General features: G+C 46.1%; 1 protein-coding gene across 3 annotated transcripts in view; it reads right to left on the bottom strand.

Annotated features, from left to right (window-relative positions):
* Nucleotides 1–344: 344 nt before the first annotated feature.
* Nucleotides 345–17,459, bottom strand: part of LOC126525663 (uncharacterized) — a 30,515-nt gene continuing 13,400 nt past the window's right edge. The window contains exons 3-6 of one of the 3 annotated variants that reach the window (XM_055067783.2): nucleotides 15,637–15,710; nucleotides 11,526–11,640; nucleotides 8,467–8,519; nucleotides 345–6,845 (exon numbers count right to left, since the gene is read on the bottom strand). In XM_055067783.2, coding sequence (XP_054923758.1) covers nucleotides 6,589–6,845; nucleotides 8,467–8,519; nucleotides 11,526–11,640; nucleotides 15,637–15,710 — 499 coding nt within the window. In that variant the 3' untranslated portion in view covers nucleotides 345–6,588. Of the gene's footprint in view, nucleotides 6,846–8,466; nucleotides 8,520–11,525; nucleotides 11,641–12,140; nucleotides 13,827–15,636; nucleotides 15,711–17,459 lie in introns of those variants that run through there. The other 2 variants (XM_055067784.2, XM_050173577.3) reach the window with 2 other exon arrangements.

Raw genomic sequence — 17,459 nt, 5'->3', positions numbered from 1 at the left:
TGCAGTTACAAAGTTCTGAACTTTGCAGAAGTGTTTAGAAGATAATCTATCATTGAGAATTCTTCTATATAATGTTGCGAGACCTTAATCAGATTCTGCTTCCAACAGCTAGTATAATTTACGCTCCACTCTCGAATGCAACAATTTCCATTCAGATAGGTTCCGAGCTGGCTGATAAGAATTTTTTGCGTTCACATGTATTTGAACAGGGAAATCCTGCTTGGTCCCATGCTAAACATCCAAATAGGAATTAATTCCTGCAGCATACAAGGCCACAGAACGCGAAAGAATGCAACGGCAAAGAAACAAACACTTGCAAGCACAAATGCTCTTTTACACACAAGTATTCTCAAAGAAAATTTATTTCTGAATTTTGTGCAATGCTCAACGTTCACTCTGATAAAAATACTTCTTTGCTGTACATTGAAAGTGACAGAACAACACCATGTTGGTGACTAGGGCAATTTCTGGTGCCTAAAGTGAAAAAAAAAATTATGCATAAAAAGTCGACTCTCAAATTGCGCTACAGCACTGCTGTGATTCGTAACAACATAGATTCGCATGAAGAGGCCACATTTGTGATCGTCTTGTGCACAAAGTAACAGTGGACCCGTCACAGCCCAAGAGACCAGATGTTCGCGTCTGAATTTTTCAAGGCCAAGTACAACATCACTGTAAACAAAAGCATGGATAACACGCACAGACCCAAACTCTGTCTAAATCATGCCCAAAACGGGTTTGTGGATAGATATGTTGACAACACATTGCTAAGCTGCGACAGGTGGCTCGTTGCAATTTACGACATAGGTCGCAGTCATTGTGTGGCTTGTTGCCCTGTGCGCACTTAGCATGCCAAGTTAAAGGCACCAATGGGCTCAAACTATTTTAAAGAATGTGGGAGAAAAACATGACGTGAAACTTCTCGGTATTGTCATCTACATAATGTAGAAATTTTCCAAGCGCATAAAACGTTTAATTAATTTTGTTTTCGACAATTTAATGCCATGCTGCTTAGGTCAGTCTTTATCGATTTCATAAAAATGCCAGTTTTTCTTTTTAGTCTAAAAATGGTGCACAATTCTTCTGAGGTGTATTGTTAGCACTGGAACATACAACATGCATGATCACATGTACTTGGAAGCTGCCTGTTGCACGAGGCAAGGAGCGAAAGCGACCAACAGAACTAAAGTGATCAGCAAATAGAAAGCACGGAACGTGCACACAACATCAGGGAAAGCAAAATCTGGCCACGAGAAAGGCAGTGCTTCAGTTTTGGGCTCCCACAGCAGAGGCATACAGAAATAGAGGCAATAGTTGCAACTAAAATTAGGCGGTGGCCTATTTTGACAGCCGACATGGCAACGATGCAAGGTAGAGTCAAGCGAGAAATTTCACGGGACACGAGTTTCACGACAAATGTAAATTTCTACAGTGCTAAACAATGGCGATTCTAATTTAATGGATCGTGTGTAGGTTGCTAAGGCTTCTTGTAAGCCAAAACATTGAATTTTGAGTCCGAGTGTCCATGCTTTGTAGCACTTTTTCTCAAAGTCTCATGTCCCATAAATTCTTGCAGCCAACTGTACTTTGCTGCAGAGTACCAGCGCACAGGATATGTCACTATTCAACAACTGCGAGCCTTTACAAAACTTTCTGCACATTATAGTAAAGGTAACTCGAAGACTGATTGTACAAAGAGATGCAGCCAGCACTGCAAAATACCCTAGTCAAAGACCGTAACTGTTACCACAACATCCCGAGCCACAGATAGCAACTATAGAGCTCTCTAGTAGGCGTAATTTATGATAAAGGATCACGGGTGGGAAATGTCGTGGTGTAAAAGCACATTTACAAACGCACACAAAGAATTAGGAAGAAAGCAATAGCAGAGACACATTGTAAACATTTAAAGGTAGCGTTTGTTTACAATGTCACTGGCACAAATTTGCTTTCACAGACACAAACAATAAGAGACTGCCTATGGGTGCTGCTATAGGACTGTGTTGTCTGTGGGACTTTTGTGGGAGAAGGTAGCCGATTCATTTATGAACGTATTATTTATCACTATTTTATTATTATTATTATTTAACTTATTTCTGAACTTATTTTTAGTGACCATTGAATAGGTAGGTAGTTTCATTGGCATCTGTATTGTTCATATTGCCTTTCTTATTTGTCATTGTTCTGCTTCTCATACCCACTCCTGCAATAGCCGAATAGGGCTGCAGTATGTACAAATAAATAAATTTATTTATTTTATAGAGCAAGTAGCCTCTTGATGCATGTTGTGAAATCAATATTTCCCAAGAATATGGCAACGGCCGATGACTCCAGATGTTAACGGCATTCAAATGTCTTGAGATCAACACCAAGATGCAACCGGCATTACAAGCCGGATGCTAGCAAATTATAGGATCAACTAGTAGGACTCCTCCAGCAATGCACGGTACGGATAGTCATACCAACACCAAACAAATTTCCACCAGCTGTGGCGGCCGTCTTTTGGGCACGCTGCACCGTTGTATCGGGTGCCACGTCGTACCATGCATTTCACAATTAACTCTGCCTTGCTTTTGTGAACTGCATGCTTCTTAACTTTCCTGTGGCTATGCTTGAAGCTATCCTGGAAGAGAACGCCATGCTGGAGGATGATGCTGGGCATCATGTTCATAGTTCGAAGACTGTTCAGCACGAGCAAAAAGAAAGAAAAGGCAGTCAATAATAGGCAAACTAATTCTTCGAAGGCACTATGAGCTGCGGTCAGTGGGTAACTTGGCAAGTGCCTTACGTGACAACGAAGACCACGCAGTGAAGTTTGTCTACCGCACAGGCACTATTGCAACACCAAACCTCGTACACGTTTATAAGGCAGCCATGTAGTGCTGATGAATTATCACCAGTGCATTCACCGACAGTCTGACTACTAGTAATGCCCCCATGGACTTCATCCTGCAATGCCCGCCAGCAAAAATATTATCATCACATAGTGTCTGCACGTACGACACTTTACGTTCCAACAGGGTACGCTCGCAGATAAGTATAACTGTTTACTCAACACATACGACAGCTTTTGTATAGACATAAATACCACAACGCTACGTAAACACAAATGCTCACGCACACGCACAGCTCTGAACATGCAAAAAAGACAACTGGTTAGCTTTTGAACAGCTCATGGAAGGCACTGTGTGCAATGCATGGTGCATGCACTTTTCCACACGGCAGCATCATGACAAAAGGCCACAGAAACATTTTCATCACACACATCTGCGGTAAGCAAGCATCATGTCGCTGCTTTGCAAGCGCAGCAGGCATGTGAAAATGTGTGTACAGCTATCGCATCATTGCTACAACCCTGCACGCAAAAATTGTAAATTTAACACCTGCTGCAGTGGTCCAGCATCTATGGTGTTTGGCTGCCAAGTGCAAGGTTGCTGGTTTGATGCCCAACCACAGAAAAAGTATTTTGACAGGGTTGAAGTGGGAAAACTGCATTGAATTGAGCAACAGTAAAGTACAAGGCAACACGCAGGTTATGAGACATGCTATAATGGAACGGTTGATCTCTACTATTTGGGGTTCTTTAACATGCGCCCGAAGCACGGTATGCAATCTTTCTCGCACTTTGTTCCCCACCAAAACATAACCACTGTGGGGGGAAAAACACACAGTTATATTTCGGTGCTTGTTTAAAGATCCACTGATGTTCTCAATTAACTTGCAGTCCCCCAGTGCTTTCACTATCGCTTTTCATGAAGCTTCCATTGCTTTGGCATCTTAGGAACACTAGTTTAACGGACAACTTCGGCGATTTTTTTATGACAACGGATGTCAATGAAATTTGCTGGGTATGTTCCCCTGAATACTTCTGTCATGTCCTCAAAAAAGCAGGTTTCAGAGTCGCACAGATTTTTTACAAATGAATTTAATTCATTGCCTCGAACACCCTACCTTACCTCCTCCTCAGTTACAGGCGACATTGTGTGTGATGTTAGGAGTGTTCCATGCAGAGAATGCCGGGATCATGCAGACAGCGACGAGAACGTCGAGAAGTCAACGATCGTGAGTTAGTGCATGGCGTGAGAAGTTGCTGTCACAAGAAGTTGCGTTCCCTCTAGGTGGGCAAGAGATGGGAGGCAAGTGGTGTTGCGTTGTTGGCCACACAAACTTCTGCCCTCGCCATCCACACACACACAGTTTGAGCCTATGCCGATATGTAACGCCGAGGTTAAGCCTATATGTCACAGCCGCGTAGTTCATGCGTCTACTGCTGGCAGACCTTAGCTACTGACCTCAAGCTAATTAAGCTATCAGGATGAACAAAACGCCTTCTGCAGTTCAGTGTTGAACATACGAATTTGAAATAAACCGTTCCAAATTTTGTACAATGCACACACATAAAGTGAGAAGCAACAACACGGAGCAATATTGACATCAGCACATTGCTGTTTTCGATGAAAAGCTGCCAGCCGCACTCCGGCACTTCCCTAAATTAAATGAGACTAGGAACATGGGTTTATTTTTATGTATTGTCATACAGACTCATTATTTAGCTTTTGAGGTGCACTGCTTGCTTCGTATCGCAAATGGGCAGCAAGCGTAGGCCCCTTCGATGCAGCAGCGTAAACAACCGCCTCGTTTAGCTGCCAATGGCGTCAATGGCATCGGTGTTACCGCGAGAAAACTATACGTTCTCTAAACGAGCGATCACATGCGCAAAGTCCTCATCTGTGTCTACATTACGGAAAACATTGTGTGCATGAAGAGAATACGAAGAGTGATAAGTAGGCAGCATAACAACGCTCCCGTACTACGGTCTCCCGCTCGCTGTTTTCGAAGTTGTGTGGTCGGCTCATATCAGCGCAATTCATAGTGATGCAATGATGCTTACATGCAGAAAATCTGCCTGTTTTGACATGTTCTGACATTAACTGATGTCAATGATGACCGGCTAGCATTATATCTCAAGCTGACAATGAGTGGGGTCGCTGTACTGCCGATGTAAACGAATGCGCCGGTTGGTGCTTCGGACTGTCAGCGGCATTCGAGAAGAATGCGAGAATTCGTGCTCCATGTCTTACAGTGGGCATGTAAAGTGCTTCCCTGAGAAGGGGTAAAAAACCTAACATAGCAAGCAGGCACATATAAAATCAGCGTTTAGGGCTACCCTTGGCCTTCATGTTGCGGCACGATATGTAGCGCACGTGCGCTGGCTCTTGTGGTGGCGGGTCGAATGCAAACGGGGATTCGTGGCTATTGAATTCGCCAGAATAGTACTCCTCTCCGTTTGACAAATTTGAAGAGCTGACGCAGCTCACATTGTCATCCAAAGGCCCGGCGAGGTCACGAACCAGCTGAGCGTCTGCTCTTCGCCGGTTTCGTTCAACCAGCAGGCGAGACCGGCATGCCTCGCCACCTTCCCTACTGGAGGCACTTGTGATGTCACACAAAGAGGTTCGTTCGGTTACTTGGTAAAGTTTCGGTTTCAGTTTTGCACTTTTTTGCTTATTTAAAATTATTTTCAAATTTACGGAACAATTCTACTAGATCAGACGGGTGACAGCAGGAACCTAAATATTCCATTACCTTGACATAGCAAAAAAATTGCCGAAGTTGCCCTTTAAGTATAGATTTTTGCATGTTCATCCTTCAGCCAGACACCCACACCAGCATATGAGCAAACGTAACAAAATTCACATTGGCACACGTACAGTATGGCCGGCTCTAAGAAGGCACATATTTTCTCACAAGAAGTAACAAAGATAAGTGCCAAATTTCCACGAAATTGGGTGCACAGGACGGCCATGTTGCCAATGCAAGCCATCAAACAATCCATAATAAGCAGAAAGACTACACACAATGCCATTAATATTAACAAGTGCTGGCATCTAGTGTTGAAAACTTCAACTAGGAGCAAGTTTATGGATATACTTATCAGGAATTCACACTGCAAGGTGTTCTTTGCTGGGACTATCCTGGCCATCGGTACAGAAAGAGTTGACCATATAACAACAAAATGTCACTGATACAATGAGTCAAGCACCCATGCATCCGCAATGAAAAAAAATAATTCTGCAGGCACTTTTGAGAGGAGTTGACTAATTGGTTGCAGAATTTTAAGTGGTTTTTCCTCTCAACAGCAGGCCATACTGTACATGCTTTCACTGTTGACTTTGGTATTTCTGGATGGCACATTTGATTGGCACTTCGCGCCCGGATGTAGAAAAGCCGCCGGCAAGAGGAAAATGTTTTCAAGAGAGTGAAAGACGCTTTGGAACGTGCAGAACACACGATTTCCCTGGGCTGCTGTTGCACAATATAATCTACCCATAGGAACTGCATTGACAAGAGCGCACAGCACAGAAGACACCCAACATGGCTGCAAGCATCCCATTGTTCATCCAAGGCCTGAAGTGCTGGGATTTGCAGTCTTGACATTTTCCAGCATCCTGAAACACAAGCACGCACACACGCACACACTACTGCTGGAAGTGTCAGGCCTTGGGAGGTGCGGGCCCACCATCGTTGCCGCACCCCGAAGACGAGTCCTTAAAAGACACGTGATGAGCATGCAGACTGCCATGGACATCACAACTTTGCCACACAGATTTCAGTGTTCGTCTGCGCCACCGCCGGCCGCTTTCCCTTCTTCTTCGATGCCACTTTGCCGACCGTCTTGGCCACACGTCTTTTGAAGCTGCGGAACGTCAAGAACGTCTTGCTCGCGGGCTTCTTCGTACTGCCCGTTGTCGCAGTGGGGGGTCGTGTCCAGTCTGGAAAAGGGGTGCCAAGATCGTAGGTTTCCGTCGACTCGCCCAAGAACTCGGAGTCCTCATCGCCCAAGGCTATTTTAGCAGCAGTGTGAAAAGGGAGTGGTCAAAAGGGGGAGGGGGCAGTAAAAAAAAAGTTGATCTTCTATTGCATGCTTAAAAGTGTAAGCCTAAGCGTGAAACACTTCCTCGTTGCATCAGCAAGAATCTAGGCACTTTACGTCTACGTCAGTAATGATATTCACTTAGTTACTTAACTACGGTTGCCGACTGATGTCGTAGGATGTTTTCACAGCATTGACATTTGCCACACAGGTGCAATGTATAACTTTGACCAAAAATTCGGACACCTTGCAGCACACACTGTTCTGCTCTACAGAATCAAGCTACATGATGAGCAGGAAGTGCAATTTTCTAGTTTATCAGTGGATTGTCAGCACCTTCAAAACACAGAGAGTAGAGAAAGGATGCACTGGCTATGGTTTGATTGTACGTTTTGGCCTAGTATATTCCACAGCAACTGGATGGTCGGACGGTGGAACAAGCCAATCCCAGGGGCAGACTTATGATCCAATATATATGCGGGGGGGAGTACATAATTTCTTTTAGTGTCGGCCCAGCAATGACGACTTTTGCCAGAACACAAGCATGCAAGTACCAGTATGCATGCTTGATCTATACAGAGACCACAAAGAATTGGTGTTCTTTCAGTGAAAGAAATGATTTGCAGTGAGCACACATCCTGTGGTATGCGTTTGATTTGCTATCCTTATTCAGCTGTACTGCTTCAACTAAATGTGCTATGTAGTGGGACACTTTCAGTCTACTTACGAGTACTATGTGTTTCTACAAACTTTTGTCACTAAGACAACAAGAACAATGCCTGCCAAGTATTCAAGCCACCACATGTAGACTACAAGAATGACATGGCACCCACATTTTGGTCATCAAATGTTGATTTGGTGCAGGCCCTGTGCAGCCCTTTCTTTGCCTTTAATTTGGACAAAATACAAGCTAATCTGGTTGCAATGCGAGTGTAGGTGATTAAAGCAATGCTTGGACAAGTTTTGACAGCCACCAGAATAAAAAGCTTGCTTTCTGGTGAAGTAGTTACTTTTGGGCTCCCATTTATTCACACCCTTTGGTGATCCCCAACTGCACCTGAATAATCGGTTCGCAACCGCACATGTCCAATGACCGCATTATTGCAAGGGCCAGTGCAAAGGCCAGCAAGCCCCGAAAACCATGACATGTGATTAAAGACTCCCATAAGAAACCTTAAGTAAACAATAACATCAAATTCCCTCATGATAGGTGGAACTGTTCACCCTTTTCACAAGTGCTGTAGATGCCCTCTGCACAGGCAAAGAGGCACGCACGATGCGCGGTATGCAGGAGGCTACTGTTGTGCCGTAGCGTAGTGTTTTCCTCCCATTTTAGTTATGGTCCGTTGACAACCCCCCCCAGGAAGGAGCCGAGTTGGCACAGAAACATAGTTGTAATAAATCCATCATTTGATTGAAGATGTTCTCAATTATCCCCCAACTAGGGAGGTAACATTTGGCTTCCAGTCTATCGAGAACCTGTAAGTCTACTCTCACGGTGCTGGAGTGGCTGTCATAACATTTCAAAAGCGTAGCTTGCTAGTGCACCTCAACTTATCAGTGCCACTAAAGATGCTGCTGCGACTACTCACCTCTTCGCCACCTTTGGTACTCCTTCTCCATCTGACGCAGCTCGTTTGCAGCCCTAGAAATAGAAGAGCACAAAGGTCTCACAGGCAGAATTCATCAAGCCCTGCGGAACAGGTACCGACATTGTTAACAAAATAGCCTACTCCATATTGCCAAGTAGAACTCATGGGCTGCATCGCGTAAATGCATAAATTCTCATGGTTTCTTATTCCTATAAGGTTCGTGGGAAGAATTTGCGGAAGCATGCTGCATCAGTATGAAAGCTCACTTCTACGCTAGTGATATCTCATTCACTTTGCAGAGTACGGAACATAGGCTTTTCTTGAGCAACTTTCCTAAATGGCTTCGTTGGGAAAGCGATGTAGCGACTGAAGGTATTTTTTAAGGCTGTTCAAATTGTGAAATTTTCTAACCAAGCCGAATGCTTCAAAGCAAGCGACAACCAAATATTGAATAAAATATTGAAAATTTCCTAATTTGTAAGTCAAAGTTAAATATACAGTTTGAGCGGAGTCTGTAAGGTAAAAATAAATATCAGGCTTATTTACACCAACACATAAATGTAAAACTGTTCACAATTAGATGTCCATACGGTCAAGGAGCTGGTAAAAGATAAACAATTGCTTTCGATTATCTTGGGCATCACAGCAATGAAAGTAATGAAACAATGGAACAGCATGTTACTAGATGCACGCATACAGTGTTGTGCTCTTTGGATGAGAGCAGTGTAGAGCAAGTGTGATGCTACAGCAGCACATCTATCTTCTGTGACCCCCGAGATTCGAATAAGTCTTCTAACCACTTGCATATTAACGCCGTTAAGGGCCCCGTGTCGCAGAAAATCCGGCGTCGGCATCGGCGTCCGGCGCTGGCATCCCCGTGAGCAAAACTTCTCGTATATTTTTAGGTATACGTATATGCCACGCCTTGCTATATGACATGCATTATATGCAGGTTATTTGCCACACCATTGTATCACTAAAATTGCTCATACCATGTCTTACATTTCTGACAAAGTTATTCCTTGGAATTTTGAGAATGACAGCCCACAAACAAATGTCATGAAACAAAACACCTATAGCACATGCTTTTTATGTTAAATATTCTGAGACTCACATATTAAAAGCGCGAAAGAACAACGGAAGCCTGAAAATGATGCAATTTTTCGGCGCAGCCGTGCACTTCCTTCGACATTGGTGCACGCAAGAGGCAATGTTTTTACCAGAAAGCTCGCCTCCATGCATAGTGTTCAGCGCCAACGTTTCGCAGTAAACATCATGGTTACATAAGCTGCAGTTGCCGGAAAGCGTGACAAGCAGTCAGGGATCTTTGAATACCATCGCATTCCACTCATAAAGGCGAAGCTTAAGGGTCCTCAAATTTTTTTGAAATAAATGAGAAATCCACAAATTTGAATGGAAAATTTTCGAATCAAATAGCAGGGACTGCTTGATTTGCATTTGAAATTTCAAGTAATTGCACACCCCTAGTATTTTCTTAAGTGCATGTTTCTTGCTGTTAATGCGGCACTCTGCGCCTAACCTATGCAGGTGTGTCCTGTCTGCAAATGGACAACTGCGACAAGAAATCGTGTCTTCACGATTAAAGCAAGGCAAGACAAAATTATGGAGGGAAGGCTTTGCAACCGACATTGAACATAGTATCTTCCCTTCTGAAAACCGATGCTCCACCTGACTACTACGACATCAACAAAGTAGGAGCACTTACAAAAGAATGCCCCAAAGAAAAACACTAGACCAGTGTAGAGTGACAAAGCATTATTTCGAAACCCTATTTTCATTATTTCGAGGCAGGAGGTGGCTTAACATGGAAAATGAAGACTGAAATCCCACTTTCTAATGTTGCACTGAAACTGCAGCACCGATGTGTCAGAAGTGGAACGATTACCACTGTCAACGTCAGCGTGGTGGCACAAATTTCAAAGTATGTTGATGTACATGGGCCACAGTAGCTCAATAACACTCCTTAAATGTTTCAAAGTTCAGTCCTTCACTCTCTTAAGAGTACCATGTAGTCCGCCTCTACCAATCAGAAATTAAATGTGCCTGAGCGGGCACCATCAAAATCCACATCATGGTGAGCTGGTGCGAGAATTTCAAAGCGGTGTTGCCGGCCATCGTTAGTTTTTTGCATCTTTTCTAAATTCCCACAGCTCCTCTCAAGAGTGGCCTTCTCGGTATAGGGGAATTGTCAACCGATAAGAAAGCTTAATAAAATATTTTTTACCCCTTTAAGCAGCAATGAAATAAAGGGCATCCATTGTGGTTCACACAAGACAACATGAGCTGAGTGGTGTACTGACCCCAGAGCAGTAGTACTGACAAAAAAATACTGCCTCACTGTTTTTTTGCCACAATAGGTAGCTACCAATTCAATAGTAATCATGGTAAGTGGCCTCAATTCCTTGAGCAAATAATGAATAATTACATCCTCATTAATGTAACTAACTCAAAGTGTGTGCCAAGTGCAACGTGGCTTCAACCTTGATGTGTGCCTCCTCACGCCATCCCAGAAATCAGAGGTAGAGGCCACATGGCATCACAGGGTGCTGTGACATGTGCATCAGTCATCCAGTGAGCTACGGTCTCAAGTTGCACCGTGACAGCGGTGCCCAAGGCTAAGTATGCGCCACCACACGTTTCCAATACTTCACTGGTCCTCTACTAACGCCCCTTGTCACCTTTTCTTGTTATCCTGTGAAGTGCCCGATATGCTCAGCTTTTGGTGAGACAGCCAGGGTGGCCTGCAATGGCAGAATCGGGCTGACTAATGAACGTCAGCGGTTTGTGTGGCTCACTGATGCTCAATTCTTCATCTTTCCATAAACTTGTCCTATCTTCATTGCAAGTCTAATTTTGAAGAAGAAACCGACCAGCCCAGCACATTAAGATAAACCTACGTATGCATTACTTCCAGTCTGTACTTGCAACACAAGAGGGCAGTGTGGTACAAGTAACAGCCACTCCATGGTTTCCCAAGAAACCTTGACTACTATGCCGCAAGTCTGCGATGAAGGCAGAGGTACTGCTCAAGAACTCACCTGCGTTGTTCCACATGGTGCTCGGCCAAGATGGCATCCCTCTTGTTCACTATGCGAACTATCCTCACTATCAGGTCGTGTTCCCGATCCCGTACCTGTGAAGTCTGCTTTTCGGCTGCAAGAAAAGGTTATCGGATTATCACAAAGGAGTACTAACACCGGAAGTTGATGTGGGAACCATGCATCGCTACCTGGCGGCTCCAGGCGATGATAAACCCTTATGCAATGATAAAGTTTGCATTTGATGCGTAACTTGCCATGCGCCACAAAACGCCGCATGCTCAATGGAGTTTGATAAGCTGACAATATGCACGATGTTGAGAATCAGTTGATGACGCACACAACTGAGGAAGGACAAAGCGGCACATTATGTAAACAAAACACAATCTGTCAGTCCCACTACAAGTCTTACACTGTCACGCACGCCGCGCCTCCAACACGAGCGAGACATTCTGCCCGCATGCGGCTACGCTTCCGTCAAGAACGGCACCCAGCCTGCTCACCGTACTATCACTGTCGGTCACGCAGCTCCTAAGCTGCCGGTCATTAAAACACGTGCCAGGACGGCCATGCATTCAACGAACAAGGATAACGTGGAAAATCTATCCTTCTTACGCAGCGATTGACTGCCTGCTCCTCAGCGGCCGACGTCGCACCAGCCTCCGCCTCTGGGCCTCTTCGCGCTGCAACCTTTCAGAGCTGCTGCTACTGCTACTGCTGCTGCTGCTGCCTTCGTATTCGCGTTCCCTGTTCTCCATGAGCCTGATGTACATGAGATCGGTGATCTGACGGGTCGTCATGATGGACATGAGCAGCGGGTCGGACAGCATGTCGTTCACGCTCATCGTGGGACGCCATCCGCGAGGACGCGGGCTCGACGACGATTCTTCGTCGCTCGACGCGGTCGTCTCCCGTTCTTCTCGCGCCATCAGCAGCAGCATCAACTCGTTTATCTGATCTAGCGTGAGGAGCCCGAGTAGCAGGCTGCTCGACATCAAGTCCTGGAGATCCATGGTCGCAGCGAAACTACGTCCACTTCGGACTTCGCGGTCCGCGAAAAACACGTTCTTGTTCGCCGTAAGTAATCTACAAAAGAAAACGGTGCCAAGCGTTTATGCAAAACTGCAGCCCCCTATATTTTTGCCATGCCTGGCCAGTTGCTACGAAATGTGTGAGAACGCAAATCACTGGGCGGCGCCACTTCCTGCCGTGTTGTGCGCTGCGGTCCCTCGCCGCTTTTTTTTTTTTTTTGCTTTTGCATGCAGCAGAATTGACATGCAACAAACTTGGCATCCCCCCCCCCCTACCTAACAAATTTTCTGCAACTATGACCTCAATTTAGGAAACTAGCGTCATTTGAGTTAGTTTCATCCATGTGTGCGATTTTGGCGTCAGTGGGTAGGCATTACGGAAATGCAGAGTGTTAGGAATGAAAAAATATCAAAGAGTTTCTTATAACTGTATGCAAATTATCAAATGCAAAATAAATGGATAGACTGGATTGACCGCAGTTGCAGTGGCATGCGACCACCGAGGCCACGTTACCTCTGCGGCATCGACCCGCCCCTGCACGATTACGGAAGCCGATGAGCTGGCCATCGCGTTAGCCATCCGCGAGGGCCTACACGCAAACCAACCATTGACGATCCTCACGGATTCCCAGCAGGCCTGCCGCAACTTCCTACAGGGTAGAATTGGAAGACCTGCTGCACAAGTCCTAGCCGGAATACTCAAGGAGGACCCTGAGGACTTCACCACCCAAACCATCATCTGGATACCGGGCCACACTGGCATCACGGGCAACCTGCAGGCCGACAGAGCAGCTCGAGGATTCGTACATAACCGAGCACTCAACACGCCGGCTGCAGAAGACCTGGACCCTGTCGACCTCGAGTATTCAGCCATCGTGAACTACCACAGAGGGCGTCGCTTGCGATATCCACCACCCCATCGAAACCTAAAGACAGAAGATGCCGCTGCTCCATACAGGCACTTACACGAACCTACACATATTAACATCGGATACACCCCACAGCCTACAGGGACGAATGCCCATGGTGTGGGGCCACACCAACCCTATACCACATTGTGTGGGAGTGCACACTACACAACATAGAACACCCAGACACGAACACAACGAGGGAGCAATGGGAGGCACTGCTGTCCAGCTCGGCCCTCGACGACCAGCTCAAGCTGATTAAGAGAGCTGAGAAGATGGCAAGAGCCAGCGGAGCCCTGGACTAAGGGCCCCGACCATTAGCGGTTTTTCTGATTATTCTTTTAATAAAGTTGATCTATCTATCTATCTATCTATCTATCTATCTATCTATTGATCGCAATCAATGCCCCGTAGAATTGGGCACCACCTATTTCCGTAAGATGAAACTTGCCGTTGCTTGAAACCTCGGAATTATGTTTAAAAGTTTCCACTACAACTTGTCTTATTTTACTGTCGTTGTCACAAGTTGTAGTAGGTGGCGTCCAAATTCACGCCCGCGCGACGATTGACTCGTGATAAGTGTTGCAAGAAGCGTCAAGAGATGGCGCCACCAACACACTGGTCATAATGTCCCTCAATTTTCCAAAAGTAGCGCGATTCTCCGTGGATGACGATTATCGTTCACTCTTAGAAAAATTTACACCCTTTGGGGCTTATCTTGTCCCACAACAATAATCGTCATCTGTCTTGCCCACGTTTCTTTAACGCTGCGAGCCCGGTACATGCTAGTCACGAACAGCATGCGCGTTATCAGTGTGACGCAGCATTATCGACAGGAAAATAGCGAGCGCCGAGTTTTCAAGAAAGGAAACGCAAGCAGAGCAGATGACGATTATCGTTGTGGGACAAATATACACCCCAAAGGGTGCAACCGATTAGGAGTGTTAGACAAAGTACACCTTTTGGGGTGTAGCCCTGCCACACAACAATAATCGTCATCTGCCTTGCTTGCGTTTCCTTTCTTGAAAACGCCACGCCCGCTACTTTCCTGTCGGGAGTGATATGTCATGCTGATAACGAGCATGTCGTTCGTTACAGGAATGTACCGGGCTCGTCGCGTTAAAGAAAGGAAATGCGGACAAGACATAACGATTATCGTTGTGGCAAAAGGGTGTAATTTTGCTTAAGAGTGTATATGCTATCCGGACATTCCGCCATTTACTTCGAGGCGTGACGCAGGCGCGACGCGTACAAAATGGCGCTGGTGGCCCCGTTTTGCTTTCGTAACGTGACGCAAACTTGACATTTTACCTAAGAAACTGAAATGAAGGCATTGAACCTAACGTTCTTGATAAAGCAAAACAATTTTCCTCATCAGCAAAAATAAAGCAGCTAACTCCGTCCTTGCAGCGAATATTCGCTATTGTCGCTATGTAAGCGCCGACACTCGCAGACAAAATGGCGCCACGCGTTTGCAACACCAGGCTGCTTGTTTGTTGTCTGCTGCCTACGCTCATCAAAACCACAGTGTAGAAAGTGTAGTTTTCAAGCTGCACCACAGCTATAAAAATGGCTACGTGTAGGTGGCCGGAGCTACACTATTCTACACTCTAAAAACAGTTGCATCCTTTGGGGTGTATATTTGTCCCACAACAATAATCGTCATCTGTCTTGCCCGCATTTCCTTTCTTTAACGCTGCGAGCCCGGTACTTCCCAGTCATGAACGGCATGCGCGTTATCAGTGTGACGCAGCATTCTCGACAGGAAAGTAGCCAGCGCCGAGTTTTCAAGAAAGGAAACGCAAGCAAGGCAGATGACGATTATTGTTGTGGTGCAAATATACACCCCAAAGGGGTGCAAACTGTTTTTGGAGTATACACCAAGTAAAAAAAAAGAAAGAAGACTTCCTACACCAGCTACACTCGTGTAGCCAGTGTAGGTAAAAAAAAGATATATCCCTATTTTGGGGGGACGGATAAGCTCTAAAGGGTGCAAACTTTTTTATAGTGCAGCGATAGCTCCCCGAGGTTAATGAAAATCGATCTCCGGGGTTATGCTTTTGCCACACAGCGTGCAGTAGAAGGTCCGGTGAATTCGCAGAGTTCTGCAGTTTGAAGTCCTCACTGAACGAAAAATGCGTAGCCACGGTTTCGCCTACGTTTACAACTTACCTGGCAACGTTGTGATCCAGTGCATCTGTTTTCTTAGTCTGTTAGACTCCTCCTGGAGCACGACGTCTTGCAACCTGCGCATGAACACAGGGTACCATGATAATAAGTACGCAATATCAGCACAATATACGATACGCTGCACAATCGATTTTCAGGCAATGATAATATGTTGCTAGTCGTAAGTGGCCCTTTAGGTTCAATTTCATCAAAAGTTATCGTGCACCTAAAATCCACGAGCGTTTTCGCATTTCGTCTGCATCTAAATACGGCCGCCGCAGTCGAGATTGAACCCACGATCTTAGCAGCGCTAGAGCAACAAAGCTACCACTGTGGGTTCAGTTTAATGGAATACACGTAACTAAAACGAGCGAGCTTGTTGCAAAACACCTTGGCACTTTGGAATTTCGTTACACAGGTGACATTGTTTAATTAAAATTGTCGGCACTAAGGTGTCGAACAGATCGACACTAAAGTGACATGGGAGTCTTGCGCTGGAGTTTGAGGCATAGTAGCGGCGCCTGGTGGCGGCGCGGGAAACGACAACTGGGTCGTACCAGCTTGGGTCGTATTGAGCCCTGGCTGTGGCGAAGCACGTTTCTAGGCCCAGTTTTGCGTCGATTCGCACTTTTTTCTGCCCTGTTGCGAGTGCGAAAAGGCTCGTCACTTCTCACGGACCATGCCGACCACGCTGCGAGCTCGCCGCAGCCTACAGTTTAACGAAAACGAACTCTCCGTGTGCCGTGGGACGTAATGCTGGGAGCAGAAGGAATCGGTCCGGAGAGACCTAGCCCAGCCACGAAAAGGCGTCACCGTCATTACTTCTGCGTTGTGGGCTGCCGTGAACAAGAAGGCCTGAATCCCAACATCAGATTCTACCGTTTTCCTTCAAGGCCTCGCGAAGTGGAGTTTACGGGCGCGCTGCATAGCTGCAGTTCGTCGCGCTGAGTAAGCGAAACTTCGCGCCATGCTGACTGTTTCGCCTGTCTTGAAGCTTGCTTGACTATCTGCGTTCTAAATTTCGGTCTTTTGCACCTACAGTCCCGACAGCAGACCGACATAGCAGCAGGCATGGCTGGTAATTCACGATTCTAGACCCGGCCACAGCGACAATTGACAATTCGACCGATGCGAAGTGGTGAAGTGACCAGGTGTGGGCAAATGACCACAAATGACCGGGCTGATTCGGTGACAATTCACTACCCCACTACGAGCAGCACAGGTTAGACCGTTAAATGTGCTCATACTTGACCTCAAGCCAGCATGTTGAGGCAGCGCAGCAATGTAGTGTTGATTACAGCAGATCGATGTTCGAGCGCTGTCATTAAAAGTTACATCAAGCGAGCAGCGCACGAGCTCGCGCTGCAGCGCGATTCGCACGTATACGTGCGAGCTCATATGCATTGCATCAGTTATTTATCAATTGCTAAAGGGACAGATGGCCGCTACCACAGTGCAGGTATAACTACTTGTCTGGCGGCATGCAGTCAACAAAGATTGCGGAAGGCCTGCCGTTTCGCGGCATGTCGAAAGACCGCTGCCGTCGCGGCGCGTACGATCGTGCGCTCGAGCAGTTCGTACATCGCGGCGCGTACCGTCGTGTGCTCGAGCAGTTCCGTACACATGATGTCTGCTTATCGCTGCTGTGGATTCATTTATAGCAAGCATTTCCTCGCGTTTGTGCGCCTGAATCGGGCAGCGTGCAAACCTTACGTGAAGTTCCACTTCGTACGCGACTCGCTTCACTTGCGATTGACACCGCGCTAAAACTTCGCCGCTTAATTCTTAAACGGCGTACACGTATTCGGCACTGCATAATTTCTTGC

The sequence above is a fragment of the Dermacentor andersoni genome, chromosome 8 (assembly GCF_023375885.2).
Source record: "Dermacentor andersoni chromosome 8, qqDerAnde1_hic_scaffold, whole genome shotgun sequence".
Taxonomy (NCBI): domain Eukaryota; kingdom Metazoa; phylum Arthropoda; class Arachnida; order Ixodida; family Ixodidae; genus Dermacentor; species Dermacentor andersoni.
The sequence above is the reverse complement of the archived record's forward strand: the minus strand, read 5'-3'. Positions and strand labels throughout refer to the sequence as shown.